Source organism: Aptenodytes forsteri, unplaced genomic scaffold, assembly GCF_000699145.1.
Source record: "Aptenodytes forsteri isolate BGI_AS27 unplaced genomic scaffold, ASM69914v1 Scaffold119, whole genome shotgun sequence".
Classification (NCBI taxonomy): Eukaryota; Metazoa; Chordata; class Aves; order Sphenisciformes; family Spheniscidae; genus Aptenodytes; species Aptenodytes forsteri.
The window spans coordinates 4,055,202-4,077,433 of NW_008796165.1; the positions used below are offsets into that span (position 1 = coordinate 4,055,202).

At 52.8% G+C, this 22,232-nt stretch overlaps 1 protein-coding gene across 1 annotated transcript in view; it reads left to right on the forward strand.

Moving 5' to 3' along the window:
* Positions 1-22,232, forward strand: part of RNF220 (ring finger protein 220) — a 242,851-nt gene that overhangs the window by 161,579 nt on the left and 59,040 nt on the right. Inside the window, exons 4-5 of the mRNA XM_009287448.2 lie at positions 8,504-8,549; positions 19,025-19,120. Coding sequence (XP_009285723.1) covers positions 8,504-8,549; positions 19,025-19,120 — 142 coding nt within the window. The remainder of the gene's footprint in view (positions 1-8,503; positions 8,550-19,024; positions 19,121-22,232) is intronic.

The following is a 22,232-nucleotide window of genomic DNA, read 5'->3' on the forward strand; positions in this document are numbered from 1 at the left end:
CCCCGGTATCAAGGCGACATCTCCAAGCCAAGTACTTTTAATTTCGCCCGTGGCCCTTGCTGACACGGTGGATATGCACAGCAAGTTAAATTCCCGCCTGATCAATAAACCAGAAGCAGTGTGTCCGACTGGTCGATATTTTTTTATCTGTCTTCAGCCCAGTCCTGCTGATGACAGCCCCCTGCGCTTCAGCAAAGGCACTCAAGGGCATCTGGCTTTGCCAGCACAGCTCTTTTTTTTATTTAAATTAAAAAAAACCTGAGATGCCTACAAAAAAAAAAAGTTCACGGAGTTTGGCCTTTGCTTAATAACATTTTATGATTTATCTTAATTTTTAATTGAAAAAAATTTGCGAATTAATTGATTTCAGGGACTTGCCAATTAACATTGTAATTGGGTGCATGATAAATTTCGAGGGAGCATCATTTTTCTCCCTCTCCCCCTTGTCACCAAGAAGGGGAATCGCGAGGGCAGCTGCTTGCTATCCATATGCCCCCCGCTCCTTCCCGAGGTGCTGCTGCCCTCCTTCCCCCGTTGCTACTGTATCTTAAAGAAGGAACAAGAAAGCTAATAAAGTCGTGTTATTAGAGTCTCGCCAGAGGTGACCCCTCAAGGCATAAATCCAGGCCAGGGAGATGGTGGGGACAGGTACTATTAAGTGCCTGACAGTGCTTTGCGAGGCGGGACTGGGTACCTCCCCTGCAGCACCCTCTCCCCGGGCCATGGGGAAGGTGGCCGGCCAGCCCGGGGCTCCCTGGGGCTTTCCCGGAGGGCCCTGGCACCCCCAAGGTGTTCAACCAAGCAGTTCGTTACCTGTGATGTCTCCCCAATGCTCTCCCCGTGTGCGAGTCCCGGCACGCATGAGCCTCCAAGCCCAGCTGCTCCAGGGAGAGACCCAACCCCAGCACTGAGCATCTGGGTACCCGAACGGCAGCTTCCCACAGCGCGTGCAGCATCCAGGGTTTGCCCCGCAGCCAACGTCCCCCAGCAAAACCAGGCTGCTGGGGCAGGGCCAGTGCTTGGGAGCTGCCACTTTGCTCCAAGGGCTGGAGCACAGGAGCAGTCGTTTGCACCCTGCTCTGCCCTGAGACCCCCAGGGAGTGGGTCCTGCCTCACGGCAGCAGCAGAGCATCCCATGCCACCCCACAGCAGAGGTGTTCAGTGTGGGACCTCAGCTCCGGGGCCATGGGTGTCCAGATTCAGGCACGGACACATCTCCAGGTGTGTGGGAAGTGGCATCACCTAAAGCTTTCTCCAGCAGTGTGACTCCTGCCAGATTTAAATCAAACACACTCCATCACCAGAGAAACCTGCCTGGAATTGTCAGCTTCTCGGTGATACCCGAGCAGGGCGCAGGGCCACCTGCCACCACGAGGCAGCTAACAGGGTCACGTCCCCTCGTGGGGTCCAGAGAAGTGGGTGAGCTGGCTGCTGCCGAAATGAGGAGTGAGGAAACAGCATTGTGCCGGGGCAGGGAGAGAGAACAAGCCACACCTGGGGGCACTGAGATGGAGAGTGGAAATACCAAGTCAATTAAAGAGTGCCTGGTGTCTCTAGTGGTTCTCCCAGCCACTTCACATGCTGGTATGGATCACCTCATCGCAGTCAGCTCAGGTGTCCCATGCACTGTCTAAAGCCCATGAGCTTGGATAGGGCTTCGCGGTGCTGTCCTACCGCCCCCGCTACACCCTGATGTGTGCAGGGGGTGAAGGATGCCAGCCTGGGTGGAGGGTCCCAGGCTTCACCGGCAGAGCCACAGCTCTCCCCACTGGCCAGGACACCAGAAAGGCCAGGAGCAGCCCAGCTCCGCGCCCGCCGGTGTCAGTGGCAGAGAACCGTGGGGGAAACAGAGGGAAATTTATGAGGAGAGGAGTCTGTTTATTATCTAGCAAATGTGGTGCTGCTGATACCGTGGATTTATCCTCTTTCATCCCCCCTCTCTGATTTGTGTCCCTGCCCCTTGCTGTGTCAGATTAATCGTGGACAGAAAGGGAAGAGAGACCCTCCAGCTTCCTCCCATGAACTCAGAGGGTGGCAATGACAGCAGCCTGGACCCTTCATCACGGCTTCTCCAGCGGAGACAGCACAAGCCATACAGCTGCCTGTCCTGCTTAGAGATGCCCCATTTCTCCCCTCCCATGGCAGACCCCAGGGGAGGCAGAGGGTACTGCCCATAATCCGTGGGTGAGAGCAGTTCTCATGGGTCAGGGCTTCCAGGGTAGCACAGCAGGTGAGAAAATTTGTGGGTCATGTATCCCCTCACTCATGCAGTGCCCTGAAAGTGCTATGAACGCTCCTTGAAGTGCCTTCAGACCTGTGGTACCCACAGCCCATTCCCTGACTCCAGGGCTGGTGTTTGGCAGGCTGGGGTTTGGGTCCTCAGCGGGCAAAGCCTTCCTCTGCCACTGACTGTCAGGGCAGCGGGAGCCCTGGGAAGGGATGCACGGAAACCCAAGGGTGAGAAATAAATCTTCGGTCAGTTATTTGCCCTTAAGCAATGCATGTCTTCTGCGGAGCCTCTTCTGAACTGCCACGTGAGCTGGGAACAATTAAACAGTCATTACAGCCACGGTAGCAAAGAGCCCCCCAGATCAATCTAATGCGTGACCTTTCCCTCCGACTTTTCTCTTTATTTTTCCAGCCACCTCCTTTTCAAATAGTGAGAGAGAAATGAAACAACCCTCCCACCCCAGCCTCCTGTTTCACCCCACACATGTGGACCATCTCATCCTGACCCAGAAACCTGTTGCCCGCTCTGAGCAGGGGCTCCCGGCAGGGGCATGGGGTACCAGGGGTTGATAAAGAAAAACCCCAGCAGGGGAGAAAGAGCTGGGGGTGTGAACAGGACAGAGCAAATAGGGGATTTTAGCGCGGTCAGGTCACGCCAGTGTTTTATGATCCTGCTGCATTTCTGCTGCAGAATCATCTCTTTGGGGGAGGCGGGTGGCTGCCCTGCAGGGTCACGTTTGTCACAGCTGACCGTGTTGGCCACTGAGGTCTCACAAATACTAAGTGGGGGAGCATTTGGGAAGCACAGCTGGGACTGTAGGTGCAGAGCGTTTCTAGTCTTTGGCAATTTTTACCATCACTCGGCCCTTTTCCCCATCATTGGATGCAGGAGATCTTCTAAGCAGCACTTGGAGCAGGTGCCGCTAGCGGAGCCACAGCAGGTTAAAAATCCTGGCGTGCTTCCCCTGACAGCATGGATCACGCCTGGCCGCGCCGGGGGCTGTCACCTGCAGCTAGGTGAGGATTTGGCTTCATGTAGTTTAAAAAAAAAAAAAAAATCAAATTCCCATTTCCTTATTTAGGCTTCAAGTGACACTTCCACTTATTTAAACTGGCGTTCAGAAAAATCCAATTCCCTCTCTACCCAGTGACTGCTTATTTACAGCTGGTGTTCCCATCCGCACGACTCTCCAGGCAGCTTGCTCGGCTGCCGGGGCTCCCGTCCCAAGGCTGCGTGTTTGAGCCACAAGTCCTGCAGCTAAAACTAAATTGTTTCCACTGGATTTTTATTTTTTTTTTAAGAAATACATCAGTTGGCCACAGCTTGTAGAAACCTTTTGGCTTTGCGAGATCTCATGTGGGAGCTGCATGCGCTCTGGCTGGTGCCCATCAAATTCAGAGGGCTGCTGAGAGTTGTTCTGTGGAAGAGTTGCAGAGCTGGAAGACACCAGCTGCATGGCAGCAGCTCTCTTACCACCTCTTTAAACCTCTTCTGGCTGCAATGTCATTAAGGGATGAGCACAAACAACTGTAGCTGCCCGAACTCAAGGAACTTCTTCTCTTGCAGTTGTTATTAATTACGTGTGGGCAGTGTGCCTGGGGAGTGGCTGCTGTACCAGGTACAGAGCTCAGCCCTTCCTTGATGGATGCTCTTCATAAGTCCTGCCTTGCCATGGGGGGGGGCTCTGCAGAAATCTCATTTGAACATGCTTGGGGAGCCCAAGCGGCTGCGGTAGGCTGAAGCACAGTGTTGGGGCTGTTACTGGCCCTGTTGTTGCTGCGCTGAGACTTCAGGCAAGTCCTGTCACTGCTCTGTGCCCGAATTGTCCCTCTGAGCACATCTCTATCTCTCCGTCTCCTTACATTGGCAAACATTTGAGCTGTAGCTACAGTTACAACAAAGCTTTCCAAGCCTTGCTCCAGGATGATGAGGTGATGCCCCGCTGCCGGCACAGTCTGTGTGTGTGCTGCGGTGAGCGTGGAGGAGGAAGGCTCCTGCCCTGCTTCCCCGGGGCAGTTGCCTGGCACCAGGCTTCTGCTTGGGCTGGGGGGTCAGCAAGAGCCCTGCCTGCATCTGGTGGGCTCTGGGCACCAAGAGCACACCCTAGGTCGTGGTCCTCTGCCCGGCTGACAAGGCATCTGCCGTGGGGAGCAAGCCTTCAGGGCTTCTGCTTGTCTCCTGACTCGGGCACCCAGAAAACTTCTCTTTTCTTTTGGAGGAAAGCTGAGATTCCTACAACAGCTTGCAAGAGCAAAGCCTTAAAGGAAAAGGAGAAGTGCCACCTTGCTCATGGTAAAACGCAATCAGATCACTTAGTCTTCATCTCATGCCCTGGGTTCTCCATGTGGGAAGCAGCAGCTTCTGTTCACGGGGATGATAAGGGACCGCTCCCTGCATGTTGCTTTTTTTTTTCCCCCCCCTATGGCAAGCACACCCCAAAAGGCAGGACCATAACAAAAAGAATAAATAAACCTGAAGGTCATTGTGTGTAACAGCAACCATGGTAGGGGTAAAGAAGCCCCAAGACTGTGGGTAAGGAGGGCACGTATTCGGCATGCTGAGCTGCCCTTTGGGACATCACAGCTGAAGTGCTGGGTCTGAACAGCCCCTTGGGGCGCTCTCAGGGAGATGCCAGGGGATTCCCAGTTGCATCTGGGGATGCTCCTAACCAAATCCCTGCCTAGCTTCAAAAGACATCTGCGTGTCTGTAGTATAGCCTGAGTCTTGCTTTCATTGTGGAGGGCCTTGCTGAGAGTAAATGTTCCCCTTAAAGCTGATGTGCCCTAATATAGAGGAGCAATGGGTCTCTGGCAAGTGCCCTGGGGCGTGTGGGACCTGGCCGTGCAGCGCCCATTAACCTTAACGGGTGACACAGCTCCAGGGCTGAGCAGAGCCCTCCAGCAGCACCAGAGCAGGGACCTTATTTTGTCTCCACAGAGACGCAGGGCACCCAAACATGTGGGGATGCACGAATGCACGGCCAGAACTGGTGCTGCAATCCCGAGAAAGGGAACCAGCAAGGAAGCAGCCTCGTATCGCTCAGAAATGCAAAGTCATCAGGAAAGAGAGAAGGAGGCTGCCCAAATCGCTGGGTCTTTCCAGGGCATTTCTTGTCTTCTTTGGTACTTTGGGGGGATTGCCTAAAAGGGAAAGAAGTTGTTTTGCTGTAATGAACTAGATAAACAATTCCCCAAATAGATTAAAACTAACTGTAACTTATAAAAGTGGGTAGTAATTATATTTTATTAGCTAGCAAAACACCATTTTTTTATTTCGTAGGATAATTCTGTGTAAATCACCTTAATTAGAAGTGTCAGACGAGCCCGTGAATATCGTACTTAGTAACTAATTTCCTATGTGCAGGTTATAATTTAAAACACATGGATCACTCGCCGGGTGGAAATATGCTAGCCATGAAATAATGTGGGGAGTGTTGGGGTTATTACTATGTAAATGTGTAATCATTTCAGACCACTGCAGCCTGGCTGGGTGATTAAAGAGAATCCCAAGGTCTCCAAAGATTGTGCTCTCTGCGAGGGCCTAGAGCGAAAAAACTTTAAAAGGCACCGAAAAGTGTTTGAACTTTAAAGGTCTTGATTTCCCTTTTACCATTTTTAATTTGTCTGCGGTGTTTATGGAGGGGAAGGTTTCTCTTTGCTGATGGCCTTTCAATTCTCAGCCCACTGCCGGCATCCTTAAGAGGCGCGGGGGGCTGCAGCCGCTGTAAATCAGGGGGTTGGTTAGCGGCATGAAGGAAAGCACCCTTAAATTGCAGGGTCTTGCGACTTGGATGACCAGGGCTTGTGCCCATTCCTGACCCATCTCTGGAAATAAATAAAAACAAATTGCAAACTCTTATTAGCAATACAGTGGGGCTAAATCGCAAGGAGCGTGGTGGTTCTTAATAATCCTCCAAATGAAGAATAAAATAACTTGGCAGAGTTTATCTAAATCAGTTTCCTTCCCCGTCAGTCCCAACGGCAGAAGCTTGGCCTTTCGGCTGACCAGAGAGACTCTCATCCTGAAAACTGCATTTTCCTGGCGCTAACACCATTTCTGCAAGGAATTAATGAGATTCTTACTCTTTCCCTCAAAAAGGAATAATTTTAAACACCTTTAACAAGAAAAGGGAGGAAATGATTTGGTTTTTTTAACCTGGTGTTTGGATTATAAAAGAAAAAAAAGTTGTTTCACACTTCGGGTGATTGAGAAATTCAAGGTAGCGCTGGAGGTGGGGAGGGGGTGGAAATCCTTCCCATCACACGCGTTCGGGCGCAGGCTGGAGGTGGTGCCAGGGCTGTATCTCCGGGAGCAGCGGGGACTGACTCTGCTCCCCGCCGCCTCCCGAGAGCAGGGGAGACAGACCTGGGACACGGGGCATGGGGGGCATCCTGCACCCCCCAGCAAGCATCCGGCAGCGTAGCGCTGGAGTGGGGAGGGGGTGGAAATCCTTCCCATCACACGCGTTCGGGCGCAGGCTGGAGGTGGTACCAGGGCTGTATCTCTGGGAGCAGCGGGGGCTGACTCTGCTCCCCGCCGCCTCCCGAGAGCAGGGGAGACAGACCTGGGACACGGGGCATGGGGGGCATCCTGCACCCCCCAGCAAGCATCCGGCAGCGCGTCCCCTCAGGGAAGGGGGGCTGCGAGGGAGGCGATGCCCTAGCCCATTGACCGGTGGTCCCCCGGGAACCACAGCCACTTGCTCCAGGAGCGGAGCTGCGACATTTGGGGTGACCTGATGGCAATGGATAACTGCATGTTTCCCCCTGTTTCAGGGTGGGGGGCGAGGGCGGTGGCACTGGGAGAGGAGGGGGACCATAGCCCCGGGAGAAAACACCTTCTTCCATCCCTGCTCATTTCATAACACCCAGCCATCTGCCAAATCAAGGCAGATTAAAGCCAGCCAAATTCAATTTCTCCCCGCTGCCACTGCAGCTCGGCATCTGGGGCTAAAGTGTCCCCGACAAAGCGAACATGACAGGCACATTGCTTTTTTGTCACATCTAGTACCGTGTTGATCTTCTAAAAGTCTCATAAAAATTTATTGATGTCTCCCATATTGCTGTGATTGAGAAGAAAGGGGCGCGGGTGTGTGGAGCCGGGTGCGCGCGCGCGGGCGAGCATGTGTGCGTGTGTATATTAATGTTTCTGAAGTAGATCTGATTTGATATGTCTTGTTCTATTGTCAGCATCTGTTTAGCGAGGCTTTTTAATACTTTCTGGCTGCCGATCACTCATCCTTAGCCTGGGATGCAGGCTTGCATACAAATTTTGTTATTAAACACAATTCCATTCCTCCTCCTTCCCCAACCTCCGCCTCCCCCGGCTAACCTCCCCCCTCCACCCACCCATCCATCATCTCCCCGGGGCTATGGGGATCTGGGAGCCAGCCACCCCACCGGCGTGCACTTACAAGCACAGGCACTGGGCTTGGCAACATATTTCAAGAGCCTTTTGCCTGCTGCAGGTGCTTTGCATTGACAAATCGAATCATGGGGAAATAATTTATTTCCTAATGCTGTTTGCAGCATGTTAGCGGGAGAATTTACATGAGAGAGATTACTTTAATAACCAAAAAATTACAGTGCAGGCCTCCCCGCCATGTTGGCTTTGATATGTAATTGTTTCAAGTTTAACCTGTCTGGAGGGGGGAAGGTGTTATTAAATCTATAGCATCTCCCGCTGGTGAGGGCAGGCGAGGAGGAGCACCGTGGCAGGGACCTCCTTCCCTGCTAAATGGGGAACAAGCTGAATTAACAAATCACTCCAGCCTCCGGCAGAGCTGCTGCCTCCAAGGTGGAGCTGGAGCAGAGGGGATCTTCTTTCCCTTGCTCTTACGCCGATTTAATCACGTCTCTTTCCTTCCCTCCTTTTTTTTATTGTGCCTGAACCTACGCAGGGCCCACCACCTCTATGCCCCTCTCCTTGGCTTTCTTCCCAGCAACCCTGCAGGCTTGCTCTCCGCTTTTCCCCAGGGCTGGGAGAGGAGCTGTGCAATCCCCCGAGGAGGGGGACAATCAGGATTTGACTCTGCATCGTGTGTCTGGGTTTGGGGGGGTTCCACTCGTAGGACCATTTTATTCCAGCTGGAGAAATAGTTGGCGCTGCCCTCCTTTCCGTGCCCCTCTGGTCAGGGTGAGGAGGCTCTCGCTGGTCCGGGGAAGGGGAGCCATGCACTTTGCTATTTGACCTCGTGAGATCCCTCAAAGCGCTCCCCCCTTGCCCACTGCAGCGGTTTTGTGACTCTGACCCCATTCTCTTCTCTCTTGGCAGCAAGAGCTCCATCCTGAAGGATGCCATGGCAGCAGGCACCCCCAAGGTAAGTGGGCACAACTCGGCACACTTTTCCCCCCCCAAGGGATGCTCTTTACACCCCATTGCCTTCACAGCCCGCTCCCTGTCCTGCTACTCGGCGTCCCCCAGGAAGGTGGCCGTGCTTTGGGGGCCAGCCAGCATTCGGGGATGCTCCTGTCCCCATACACCCGCTGGGCTGGAGCGGTCAAGTCCCCACAGGGGCTCTCTTGTTCCCCGTGCAGCCGAGGGATAGTGGAGCTGAAGGACCCGGCGGGCTGCAGGACTCCAGATTGTGTCTAATGACAGCTAATGAGAGCTGATCACACGCAGGCTGAGCTCAGCCTGGGAAATCATGTGCGGGAGTTCCTGGAGCCAGAGCCATATGCCAGCTTTGGAAGAGGGGAGTGGGAATGCCTCAGGGGGAGTGAAGCACACCCGAGAAGGAGCCCAAATCACTAAAAGATCCCGTCTCAGCTGCATCCCCCTCCCCAGGACCCACCTCCCATCCCCTTGGCTCAGAATGCAAAAATACAAAATGCACAGAGCATCATGGCATCACTGCAAAGGGCGTCATTTACTAATTAGCATTGCTGTTAGCTGGACTTCATATGATACGGCAGTGGGAAGGACCAGAGATTGGGCAGGCAAGTGGGTGGCAGGGAGCACTGCAGGGAAGCAGGGCATTGCACGGCCTCTGAAAACCACGCTGTGCTCCCCAAGGCAGGCAAAGGCAAGTGGTCCAGGCTCTCCTACGCTTCTGGTGACACAGTCCAAGCCAGGGAGGCTCCTGGCTTCCAGGGAGGTGCAGGGCATCTCTCCCAGGAGAAGTCTTCATGCTTGTTTTAATAGAATCGACTTCAGGTCTCACTCTTCCTTTTTCTTCTGGAAGCTTTGGGTTGTTTTTGGCATGTGATGTCAGAAATGGAGACTCTAGGTTTTCCCCTTCGGGCTGGGTGTCTTGCCAAGCACATAAACACCTTGTCTGCTCCACCAAGCGAGGGGCTGGGGAGCCACCGTGCTGACTCAAGTTGCCGGCAGGCAGGGACACCTCCCAGGTCAACCCAACAATTTCCCAAGCCCCACAAGGGAAAATAAAGATCGTGGTGATACTCCATAATGCTCCACACCTTTGGCATTCCCATCTCCTGTGTGACTATCCTTGTCTCCTGTGCCCTGTCCCAGGGGAGACCGGGAGGAGACCGGAGACCTGACTATTTCTCCCTTGAAAAACAAGCAGAGCAGAAAGCAATCCCCAAACCCACCCACCGTTAATAATCCACGGAGCGTGAGGCTGCCTTGGGATGTCTCGAAGGAGCTGGAAAGGGCACCCGCAAAATGAAAGCAGCTGGACTGTGCAAGCTTCCCTTTCCCTCCTCATCAGGTCTGAGTGTAGATAACTCAGCGGTCCCAAACACATCGCCTGCGAGGGACAAGGACGGCTAGGAAGACAGATTAGCTGTTTGGAGGGAAATGCAGCAAGTGACTGACAGAGACCAGATAAAGAAGAAGGTCCATCTCACGGCAGGGCCGGGCTTTTGAAGTTTCCATTGACAAAGAATCCCATTTGCCTTGAGCGAGGGGATTAAACTGGGACTGGAGCGTCGTTCTATGTAAAAGAGATCAATCGTCCCCTGTCACCACATGGATCTTTTCCCTTTGCCCGTCACGTCTGGGACTAAGAACATTAACTTCAAGAAGCCAGGAGAGCAGGGAGGGAGAGGGTGAAATCAGGAAATCTTTCATTCCCTTCTCAGAGAGCTTGAAAGCCTCTCAGCCCAGGAGGATTCATTATTTCTAGGTGGCTTTTGCTGGGAGACAAGTCCTGTGTGGCATGGGAAGGCACACGCTGTCACCTTCACCTGAGCTTGGTATTAAAGGCTCCTTTGTAACTGCATGGGATTGAGGAGGAGGGTGGTGGGGAGATGAAGGCTGCTCTTTCCCTTTGTGGCTACTGAGCGTCTGCAACATGGGGTAGGAATAGCCCATCAGGATGTGAAGTCCCTCTGAGAAAGTCCTGCTGGGGACAAAGCTGGGCCTCTGGGCCACCCTTAACAGGGGTCCCAGGAGGAGGGATGGGGGACAGACCCCTGGGTGGGCTTGCAGCCCATACCCAGGCACCCAGGCATCGCTGGAGGTCTGGCAGGCACTGCCTGGGAAGAGACGGGACCTGTGCCGCTTTCCATCCTGGGCACCGGTGGAAGGAGTCACGGGGACTGCGGGGACTGCCGCGAGGTTTCCTGGCCGGTCCTTCTCCCAGTGCCAACAACAGGGCCGGCAGCTCCAGCAGCTCAGCAGTGGGAAAAAGGGGCTGCACCTCCCCATCCCTCAGGAGCATCCCCTGGCAGCACGGGCAGGGGCAGGCTGGTTCCACTCAGGGACATGGGAACTAGAGTGGGTGCAGGCTGGTGTTACCAAAGGTGTTACCTTTGTGGTCACTGGTGGCTTTAAGTCCACTTTAGGACTCATTTAGGGCCTTTGCATATACTATCATGGGCTGTCGCTGCTTCTGTGCTGGCTTAAGGCTCTTCCTGGGGTGCAGCTCTGGGGGCAGGGGATTTAACTTCCCCCATGCTCTGTCTCCTGGCTCTGCTCCCATCCCTTCCCTGCCGTTGCCCCGGCAAACATCTCTCCTGGCAATAAAAGCCCAGATGTAAACGCATATTCCTTGCTCACCGCTTTCCTGCCCCTGAAGAGCTGTCACTCACTGCATTGGGTCAATTTTCATGGCAATATGTCAAAGAAAATCCAATCACTCAACATGGGATGTGATGAATGCAGGATTATTGTATCAGGTTCTTCTATTATCGGAGCCGACGGAGGCAGTGATGGCCAAGCGAGGGCTGCGAGCTGGGGGGCTCTGGCCAACATGTCTGCCCGCTGCCTGGGCTCCCTCTCTGCGAAGGCAGCTCAGAGGGCAGCGCTGAGCACCAAATAGCTCCGCAGCATTCAGGATCCTCGTTTGCTTTCTGTTAGTGACCAAGCCCAATCGATGGTGGTATGCCAGTGTGGACAAGCCACTTGGACAAGGAGATGACAAACCTGTGTAGTGAGCCTCAGGATGAGATTTCTATCCAAGCCTGACTGCCATTTATTTAGGAAAGCTGGTGAGAGCAAGCTGGGCTCTGCCAGCCTCTGGCTGGAGAGAAGGGCCTGAGATAGCGGCTTGGTGTCTTCAGGAAGTCCCGTGGCCTGCGGACAGCGAGGGGAACAGTGCTGTCTCCTCCCAGCTGCAGTTCATGTCCCTGATTGCAAGCTTGGATGCTCACCCCATGGCTTGTGATAGCCTTTGGTGCCTTGATCTTCATGTTGCTGAGAGCCAGGTAGCCCACTGAGCCCCCACAGGTCAAGGTGACAGCTTGCTCTTGCTGGACTGTGCTTTGCAGAAGGCAGAGGTGCAAAAAGGTGCTGAAAGCCCACCTCCTTTGCAGAAAGCACACCCAGCGGCCCTGCTCTTGGAAAGGTTTTCCTCAGGCATTGGACTTCAAGGACAGTCCTGGACATCCGTAGCATCCTTCTCTGATGACACGTCTGAGACACCAGGAGGAAGAGGAGGGGTGGGAAAAGAAATCCTTCACCAAGGAGAAGTTTCCATGTTGGTGGGAACAGATGCTTCATGCCCATGGGAAGGGATTGAGGATGTCCTTGCTCTTGCTGAGCTAGAGACCATGGCTCCATGGTCCCGTTCACCGGTGTGGGCTGGGCGTTGCTCACTAACCTTTCACTGTTGTCCTGGGTCACCACAGGGAAACCCAACACCAGAGCCATTTAGGAGGGCACTTTCTGAAGGTGTGTCTGAGCCAGCCATGCCCCAGACCTCTGTGAGCCCAGAGCTTCCCTGCAGCACTCGCCAGCATGGCCAGAGGCCATGTTTCAGGCAGGCCAGGCATCAGGGATATCTTGCAGAGGTGTACGGACACCATGGGCTCTATCCAGGCTCGTGGCTACCCAGGAGTCTGTAGGTAGCTGTCAGCAGCACGCAGTTCCCCCAGGCATCATTCCTGGGTTTCACCCTTACCTTTCCCCTCTTGCCTTAGCTGCCTCTTGCAAGGGGTTGTGCAGGAGAGGAGCACATGTTGAGTTGAACCCATGTTGGTGAGGTGTATGAGCAGTCTAAATCCGACTGTTCCTGCTCTTCCTTGAGCAGCTGGCAGTAACTCTGAGAGTCATCATCCCCAGGTCCTTCTAGCTACCTAAGAGCACTTATTTGCCGCTGCCTGTCTGGCCTATGGCTCTCCCTCCATGGGCTATCATCTAGGTGGAATATCATCTCTGCCCAGAGAGATCTCAACCCCTAAATCTCAGGATATTAGCTGCAGACTGTTACCTGTCACCTAACAGCATCCACTGAACTTTCTTATACCCTCTCTGAAAGTGCTGGTACTGAACGCTGAAAGGGAAGAGGCTGGGCTCTGTGAAGCATCCCAGCTCTCGTGGCGGGTTCGGCATTCCCTTTCCACTGCTGCTTCCTAATACGTGACTGCAAATTGCCTTTCCCACTAAAGGTCCAGCCCGTGCACTGGCTCTTGCTGCAAAAACTGAAGCGAGCAGCCAGGAACAAAATCCATCTCCCACGCCCAGCAGATGCTTGCGGACGGTTTGTTTAGGTGTGCACCCAGCTCCTTGGAGGGTGCCTGCAGGCAGGTGGCCAGCACGCTGCTCCGAGACCTCCGACGGAGCTGGGAACCGAGCCACAGTGCCAGAGCCCTTTGATTCCCCCACCCACCCCCGTGATTTTACAGCTTCACTGAGCAGTTTGAGAGAGAATTACAGCACCTAGAGGGAAATTTGACCACTAAAGCCCTCCAAGGAAAAAGAGCTTTGAAACAAGCAAGATTTGGAGCCTTAAACCTTGACAGAATGTCTGTATTAAGCCCTTCCCAGCTGCCTCACTCGAGATGAAATTTCTAGCACAATCATTTAACTTCTCCGTATCATGTCTGGCAGTAGGAACGGGGGACGGGTGTTAGGGCCCTCGGGTTTTAACTCCTTCTCTTGTGTCACTGACTTTCTGGGGGGGTTTGGAGAAGTCACTCACCGTATCTGTGCCCCCTCCCTCTGTAGCTGTGATTTACAAGGAAAGATTAGAAAGCTAAATCTGAGCGTTGTGGCAAAGCTATGGCCAAGCCAGGGACACGAGAACAGCCCACAGATACGTGAAGGAGGGGAAATTACCTAGGACGAGTGTTGGCTGGATGTGCTCCCTGCCAGTTCGGGGCGATAAATACCAGAGCCACTCCAAAAAAAATCTCTGCCAGGTTTTATTCCATAAAACAAATTACCCCATGAACAAACAAAGCCCCTCGCTCCCCTGGGGCCGAACAGCTGTGCCCTCCCATTAGTCCGGGGCAAATCGCTGCGTTCGGCAGGAGGAGCGGAGAGGGATGTGGTCCTGGAGGGGAGCCGGGCAGGCTGGCAGACCCTGGCAGACCTTGGCCAAACCTCTTTTCCCCTCCATCCCCAGTGGGCAGTTCTGCTGGAAAGGACCCCTTTCCCCACCGTGTAGCTGGTGTCTCACTCAAGAGGACCCAGAGCTCGATTGCAATCCCAGGTGTGACCGTAACATGCACAGAAATAAACCAGTAGCTCACATTTCTGTAAGCTTATTCTGCTTGCGGACCACTGGAATCTTTCAGCAAAGGCCAGAAGCTGCTGATACCATTATTTCTGTTCACTATTCACACCCTTCTCACATTTAAGCCTTTCATCCCCAGCTCCATCCCACCTTTATCTCTGCCAGCTAAAAGCCACTAGATAATTTTACCTCTAACTTTCACAGGAGCAAATGTGGACCCTCCGAAAGCTTCTAGGAAACTCAGCTCTGACAGTAGCATCTTTGTGTCAGGGATCCTCCCGCAATAACATAAAAAAATGGCTAGCAGAGTTAAGGGGGAGAATCGCAGCAAGGCCTGGTATCACTCATTGCTTTCGGGTTACAGTTCCCAAGTGATAACAGCTATTAGCAACACTTTGACGGCTTCCCTACCGTGGAGGGGAGGGCAGGAGACAGAAAACATGTCAAGCCATCACCTCCATGTTAAGTGATAAGTACCTATTTAGACGGCAGAGTTAAAGCTGAATGCATCAAGCAGGGAACACTTTGTGCCAAAATAAAAAAAAATAAAAAAGGCCATATAGATACATAAAAAGCAGGATTAGGGTATTTGTCCTGCTGACAGCAGCTGTGATGGATTGTTTAAGAAAAATAGACTCCCTGTGTTTTTCCAGGGCTATCAGAAAGCAGGAGTCCAGCACTTTAATACTCTCAAATGACTGGCCTTGAGAGGCAGCAGAATGTCAGCGGCACTGGCTGGGCTCTCCCAGCGCTGACACCTGCCCCGGCTGCCGGCGAGAGGCAGCGCTTAGGGCTGGGGGCGGTGCGTGCCGGCAATTTTCATCCATTTCCTCGGGCCGGCGGCTGCACCCTGACACCCGTCCCCTCCCCTCGCACCGCCCCGAGCCCTCGCCTCGAGCACCTGTGGGTCGGGAGCTGGCGGCGTGTTGGCAGGCGTGCCCTTGCCAGCATCGCCTCGGAGCTGCCCGTGGCTCTTCCGCCCGAGCAAGGAGGAGCAGGTCCGGAGAGTGATGGACTGGGATCACAGCAGCTGGCACACCAGCTGCATGATGCACGTTCGATTCATGCCGAACCTGCCCGTGTATTTAAATACGTAAACTATACATTGTTCCTAATTGCAATGAGACCGCTGAAACATTTGCAGATGCTGCAACCCAGCTCTGCAGAATTGCACGGTCCATGGAGGGTGTCGGGAGCTACCAGGGTGTGAACCTCGCAGTGTGAGCAAGGCTTAGGCGGCCTCTGCTTCCTGCGGTGCCGCATCCCCAGGGAGAGCCCAGATCCACGGACAGAGGCAGGTAAAGCCATATACCCGGACATGTCTCCTCCCCTTGGCACGGCACAGCTGGGCTGCAAGGGGTGGGAAGGAAACGCCGAGCGGGGCCATGGCTGCCCAGCACGGCAGGAGGGGCAGGAGGAAGGAGGGAGTACATGGCTCGGACAAGATTGATGGCCTCGTTGCCATTAAGAAAAAAATTAGCCGGTGGCGGCTATCATATTAAAGGGTGAAGAAGCCGTGAATTATTTTCTTAAAGATCTTATCACTTACAATGATAATTTTACCTTCCAAAAGGCCACTTTTAATGAGGCAAGCCAGGCAAAAAGTCATGATTTAATGCCAGATTTTTTTTTCCAAACACATTTTACTGCTTTTTTGTCCATGTTTAAAAAGCGCCAGTGACCTTTTTTTATTTAGCTTGCCCCAGGTGTAATGCTCAGGCTGATCCTCTCAGGGTTTATAACCTCCGCAGAGAGTGCCTTTACCCAATGGAGAGATGATTTAAAGGGGAGGGAGAAATATGAGGCTGCACGGCCGCTTGCACAAGGCCCTTGCTCCATCTTTGATGCTGGGAGCCGTGGTTTGCCAGGGGAGGGGGGACTGGGGAGGGAGGAGGGTGCCCTCTCCCCAGTAGCCCCACTCAGACGCACCCTGAAGGGGAGCTGGGCTGCACTGGCAACCAGGCGGGGATGAGCTGGCTGGTGGCCTTTCCCCAGGGGGAAAAGGGACATCTCAGCATCAAGGCTTGTTCCCACCACGCCAAAGCGGCTGGTTCCCGAGGTAGGGAGCATCTCCGCACAGCCGTACGGCACGCCTGTCTGCACACAGAGCACCCAGCGCCGCGTTTTTGGGGTGGGAATCCAGAATTTGGGTCTGCCCTGCAGCGTGGGCATGCACGAGGGCTGGGAGGCCATGTGTAAAGCTGCCTTTTCTCTCTGCAGCCATCTTCCCAGATGCCGGTCGAGAGAGGGATGGGGATCGTATCACTGCCCCTTCCCTGCTTGCTGGGACCCGGTGGGAGTGAGCGCGGTGAGGGTAGGGGGCAGCAAATCCTCAGCTTGGCATGCTGTGGCCATGCATCCTCGCCACTTAGCCATTGGGAAACAGCCCCAACACAACGATTTGGGAAAAAGAGAGGCCAAAATTGGGATGGCAGAGAGGCTGGCCTAATGCAGAAATGAAAGTCACCCTGATGGCGAGTGCCTTTCCTAACCCCTTAGCCCCTGAGCCTGCATCCCTGCCTGCCCCCATGGCTGCCTGAAAGGCAAAGTGTGGCACAGCGCACGGAAATGAGAAAAACAAATGAAGTCAAGTTTCCTAAGAGTGAAGGGGAAGTGTGACTTGGCATCTCTAACGCTGTGTTTAACATGCCGGCGAGGTATTTAGAATTGAAGTGCTTGCACACAATTTAAAAATAGACAGTTTATTAATCTAAACTGCAAGTGTATGTAGAAGAGGCCTCGAGATTGACATCTTTGGGATTAGTTTAGCCCTGCGTTTTTCCAGAGGTCATCGCCATGGTGCTCAGGAGGTTTGTGGAATAAATGGGGCCGGCGTTCTTCCCGGGACCACACGCTAAAAACTAATACATAACGTTTAATTTACTGTCTCCATAGCTAGCCCAACCATTTTTCACATAATAATATTGGATTAGAGCTACCAGAAGCTGAGGGGGGAGCTGGAGGCGGGGAGGGTTTGTCTGTCTGTTGCCGAGGAATGGGGAGATGGGTATTTTTTCCCCTTCTCCAGAATACATTGGAAGACAAAACGGATTTAACCCTCCCAGCTCCAGGGTGCTTGGCTTATTAGAGGAGGGAAAGGGCATTAGCACCCCTGCAATCAGGGCTGTTGTTCTGAGTCACACCTGAAGGCTTTGAGCCTCCATCCCTCCATTTTGTAGGACATGTGCAATCCTGCTTCTTCAGAAATGGTCCTCGTTCTCTGTTGAGAAAATAAAGAAACTAAACAACAGCAGGAGCTCGGGGTCTGCACTCTGCTTCGCATGGTTATCAGAGGGCTTCTCCAGAAATAAATGAGCTGCTCACCAAAACCGATCGCCGGTTGGGTTTGGCTAACACGTGAGGCAGGAGAACCCCCTGCTCTGCCCGTCTCTCTCCTGGGAGGCGGAGGCCGGTGTCTCGGGGCAGACCTCGCTGCATGCCCCCAGCCCCACCGGCTCCCGCTGGCCCTCCCAGCGCCTGGCATCCCCGTTGGGCTGAGCTGAGGAGCATGCCAGCCCCGAGATGAGGCCAGCACAGCCCTCGGTGTTGGCAGGAGGGACCGTTCCCCGGGGAGATAACTGAGCACCCCAGTAGGTAATTCCCCCGTGACCCCTTTCAGGACATCACGTCTCTGCACGGCCAGTAGAGCCATGTTTTATGGCAGAGACCTGCAGTGCAGACAGGGATGCGGCTCTTGCCCTTGTGGCAAGGCTGGCAGCTCGTGCCCGTGGGGTTGAACCCAGCATGCCAAATCCTCCTCCCCGCCTCCATCCCGAGCGTGCCCTCCCTCCGTGCCCACGCCAACCACGCTGCCATGCTTTTCTCACCGGGAGAGCTGTCCGAGCCCGGGGGATCGCATCCACCTGACTGAACCGATTTGTATGCTGAGTCATTTTTCCACTTGCTCATATCTTTCCAAAAAATGCACATTTTTTCATGTTTCATTTCAGCCCAGAGGCAAATGTTTCTGGAATACCTGCCTTTCTCCAAGGTATTATGCTTTTTAATAATGTTGTCACCACACTTGACCTGTCCAATTCAGATGATATCTACACTTCCCTTCGCAAACATACACATATCTGAGCAGTCATTTATTGTCGAATCTTGCCAGCTGATTCTCAGAAACAAACATCTGGAGAGCTGCATTTCCACTGTACATTTTTTTACAATGTATTGGGCTATATTTAGCCTAGTTTAGCTAATTTATATTTTAAATTAGAATTTTAAATTGCATTTTTCCCTCAAACTCTTCTAATAATAAAATTCACTTGCAACTCAGTGTATGTTTTTTTAGATGCTGTCAAACTCCCGCAGAAATTTTCCCGCTAGAGTTCACCGTGTGTAGAATTTAGACTTACCTACTATTGACTTGAAGTTTATCAGTGATTTCTTAGGTCTCAAATATCACTGATCTTTTTAACCTTCTAAAAGGCCCTCTTTTTCTGTGCTACTTATTAAAATAAATAGCATCATTACAGAAGGAAGAGGTAGTTGCACTGCAAAGGTGCTGAGAGCTTTAGTGCGGTTTGCAAAGCGATTGAGAGATTTAGTGGCACTTAGAGGGGTGGAGGAGGGCATGTTAGCACCGCTCCACGTCAGCACGCCTTCACCTTACCCTGTGAATTTCTGGTGTGGTCCTCACGCATCATTTCCAGCAGGGACTGATTCTGCCCCCAGCCACCAGACCTGGGGACAAAATGACCACCCCTTTGTTGCCTGATGCATTTGCACTTTGCTAGACCCTGCAACCCCGGTCCCCTCGTGGGGCAGAGTCTCAGGGGAAGAGCAGAGCCAGCCCCATAGCCTGGCAGTCTGCCCCAGTGCAGCCCCACAGCCCGGCAGATGCTCTCCGCGGCTTTGAGGCCAGCTTAGCGAGGGGCAGAGAGCTCGGCGACGCTCACAGCATGAATTTCTCCTTTCTCTTGCAGTCAATTTTGTTGTCGGCCTCAATCAAGCGGGAAGGAGATTCTCCAACAGCATCACCCCACTCCTCAGATGACATCCATCACTCGGACAGATACCAGGTAAGCAGGCAGATGCTGTCGCTGGTCTCAGCCTTGGGCAGAGAGCCAGTTCGCCCCAGTGCCTGCAGCTCTGTGTGTGAGAGCCTGGCTCTCAGCTCTGCACCGGTGCCCCGGCTCGCCTGCCTGCAGCATGGGGATGTGAGCACTTGGTCCCTCACATGGCTACAAAGGCGTGCTTTTGTCTGCAGAGTCCTCCCAGCTCTGACTTTAAACCACAGCCATGCAAAACTGCTTTAAATCTTTGTAGAGGTTTCTGTTGCATTATACTCATCATCTCGGTCATTGCCATGGCTATGTTTGTCATTACTTACCCTGTGCCACCGGGAAACTTTCAGAGAAGTGATTTTTTTGTAAAACAGTGAATGATGTCAGCCTGCAGCAGGCCAAAATTCTCCATTTCACTGGTGTGCCACTGCCCAGCAAACTGACTGGTGACTCCCACCCGAAACAGAAATGGTTTTGGACCATCCACGCCCATGTCAGCATGTTTTATAAAACACCCTCTGCCCGGAGGAGCAGCAGGTCTTGACTTGTGACACAGTGAGTAAAAGTGGAGGGAGACGGAGCAAGAAAAGAAGAGAAAGGCAGCAGCACAAGTACAGCTTTGCTTGTTGTAAGTCTGTCTGTATTTTTGGGGTGGGCTGTCACACTTGACTCTGACTCAACACACATCCAAACTGTTTGGCTGCAAGCCTGTGCTCAGCCACTGGCTTCAAGTAAGCTCTGAAAGGCAGCAGATAAATGAACGGTGCTCTTCAGCACAGACCCAAGTGTGCCTCTACCCGCCGTGTGGACAGGCTGGGCAGGCCATGGCTGTACCGGCCTGGCGAACGCCCATCACCCTGTATCCCGCGGTGCTCTGCAGCGATACCCTGTGCCCAGGGTCAGGCAGACCGTCAGATCGTCCCGCATCGGCCACTTCACGTGTGCCAGGTCTGTGTTTGGATCTGCGGAGGGAGAGGCTGATGACCAGTGCTGGGGGTCTAACCGAGCAGCCCCAGTTAAAGCATGTGTTCCTGAAGATAGGTCCTATTAGTAGCAGATTTGTACCTTTGTTGCCCATTATTCTCTCCTCTGTCCTATTTATTGGTTATACTACCAAATGTGGGCCAGATCCTCCGTTGTTTGCTACATATTCCCATGTAGCCTTCAGCTATAACTTGGTGTCACACCACAAGTCGCTTTACTCTTGTATGAACAATGAGACCTGGTACAAAGTAAGAGAAGCAAAACCCTCCAGAAGATACAGAAATGCCTGATTCGGGTAATCCCGCTCTCTTTCCTGCCTGTTTATTAAGGCTAATAAATAAATCACATTCTTTCCGAAAGGGCGTGGAAGATGCTTTTGTCATGGCCCCCTTTGTTGGAGAACACCCCTCCCTTCCCGCTCCTCCAGACTTCAGTCTCTGTGAAATTGGTGGTCCCTTGCAGTCCTCCATTCCTATAAATTTTTATTATGTCATACTTGAGGACAAATATTCTCAGCAGAAGCCCCCTCTATGTGCTGAGTCTAGCTAGTCTCTAATGTGTTTTAAGTTTGTGAGTGTATTTTATGGAGGGTTGCAGCCCTTAATGCAAATGTGTAATGGGAGCTGTAAGTCTGCACTGCGGGGAGAAAAGACCTCTGGGGCCTGATTTTCATTTACGCTTGTGCCGGCTGCGTTATGCTGCTCTGGCAGCGTAAAGAGACCTCAGAGTGGGTGCCAGGTTGTGTAAAGCCTCGGTGTATCCTTAATAAAGCCACAGTATGAAAGAGAAGTCAGTCTTCCTGGCTTACCAAGTAAAATGCTCAGGAAGCAGAGCAGAAGACTCATGGTGGTGACTTTAAGGGCTGCAAAATTTAGCTTTCCATATGCAGAGGTGTGCTGGAATTATGAATGTCCCTTGTGTTATCTGTGATCTAATCGTGAATATACGGTGTATTAGTAACATGCCAGAACGTGAGTTATTGGCGTGTAGGTTTTCAGAATTCCCATGTCTCAGTTTTCTTAGTCCTCATGCTTATTTACCATGGGGATATTTAGGGAAGAAGGAGATTTATGAATAGGAGTGCTACAGGAATACGGGCTTGCACAGCGCTCGGGCTGCTTGCATTGCTCCCCACGCTGAGAGGGAGCTGCAGTGGAGGCGGTGGGGCGGCTCCGGGACGTGGGGAGGGGGGATCCCCTTGCCTCCCCTGTGCCAAGCCTGGTTGCTTGAGTTTGGTACGTGGATGCTGATCGGACCAAGGTGATGGCAGCTGGTGTAGTGCAGGACCTTGTGATATGGGTCAGTGGTGGGTGCTCCTCTGAGATACTGTATGTCCTGTCAGTAGGGGCTTTTCCTGCGTGCCGAGTAAAAATAAAACCGTTTTAGTTAGATTTAGGTACAACCCTGAATCCCCAGTGGAAAAATCAACAGCAAATTATAAGTCATTCACCGTACTGCAAAGATAACATTCCAGGCTTGGAGGGAGACCACCTTGCGTGGGTCAGCTGAGCCCACAGAAAATTTGTGACCGAATAACATGTGGAGTAAGTACAACTGAAAGCCTAAAATCCTTGTCCAGGAAAGGCTTACCTTCCTCCACTTGAGCTCAGCAGTGAGCATGCCTCCTGAAAGACAGCTTAATTAATTAACAAAGTAAAACCAACGAACAGCAGCTTTGATTTTGTAAGTAAGCACGCGTATGAAAACGCAGCTGCATTTCAGCTTGCAGACGGTGCTGGGATGTACGATGCAGGTCAGCACTGCGCAAAGCTGACCAGCCAGCACCTCAACTTGCTGACTGCCCATCATCTTCTGATACAGCAAAACATATCGGGGGGGGGTTTGTTTTCTCTCTGAAGGAGTGGCAGATTGTCAGGTGCCGGAGCAAAGACCCAAAATGTAGGTGGGATTCCAAGAAACGAAGTCTGGGGAGTCTGCAGAGGGGGGAACAAATGGGATTTGCGTGTGTAGGAGCCTGTGCTGCCCCATTTCTAGCCCCTAGCTCTGCCCTACCCTCAGGCTGGTCCACTGGGGCTGTCCCCCACCACAGCTGTGGGAAAGAAATCCACGAGCCCGGTTTGATTGCCCAGGTTTGCCGAAATGCAGAAAGGAAAAGAGAGGGAAGAGGCTGAAAAGCACGGGG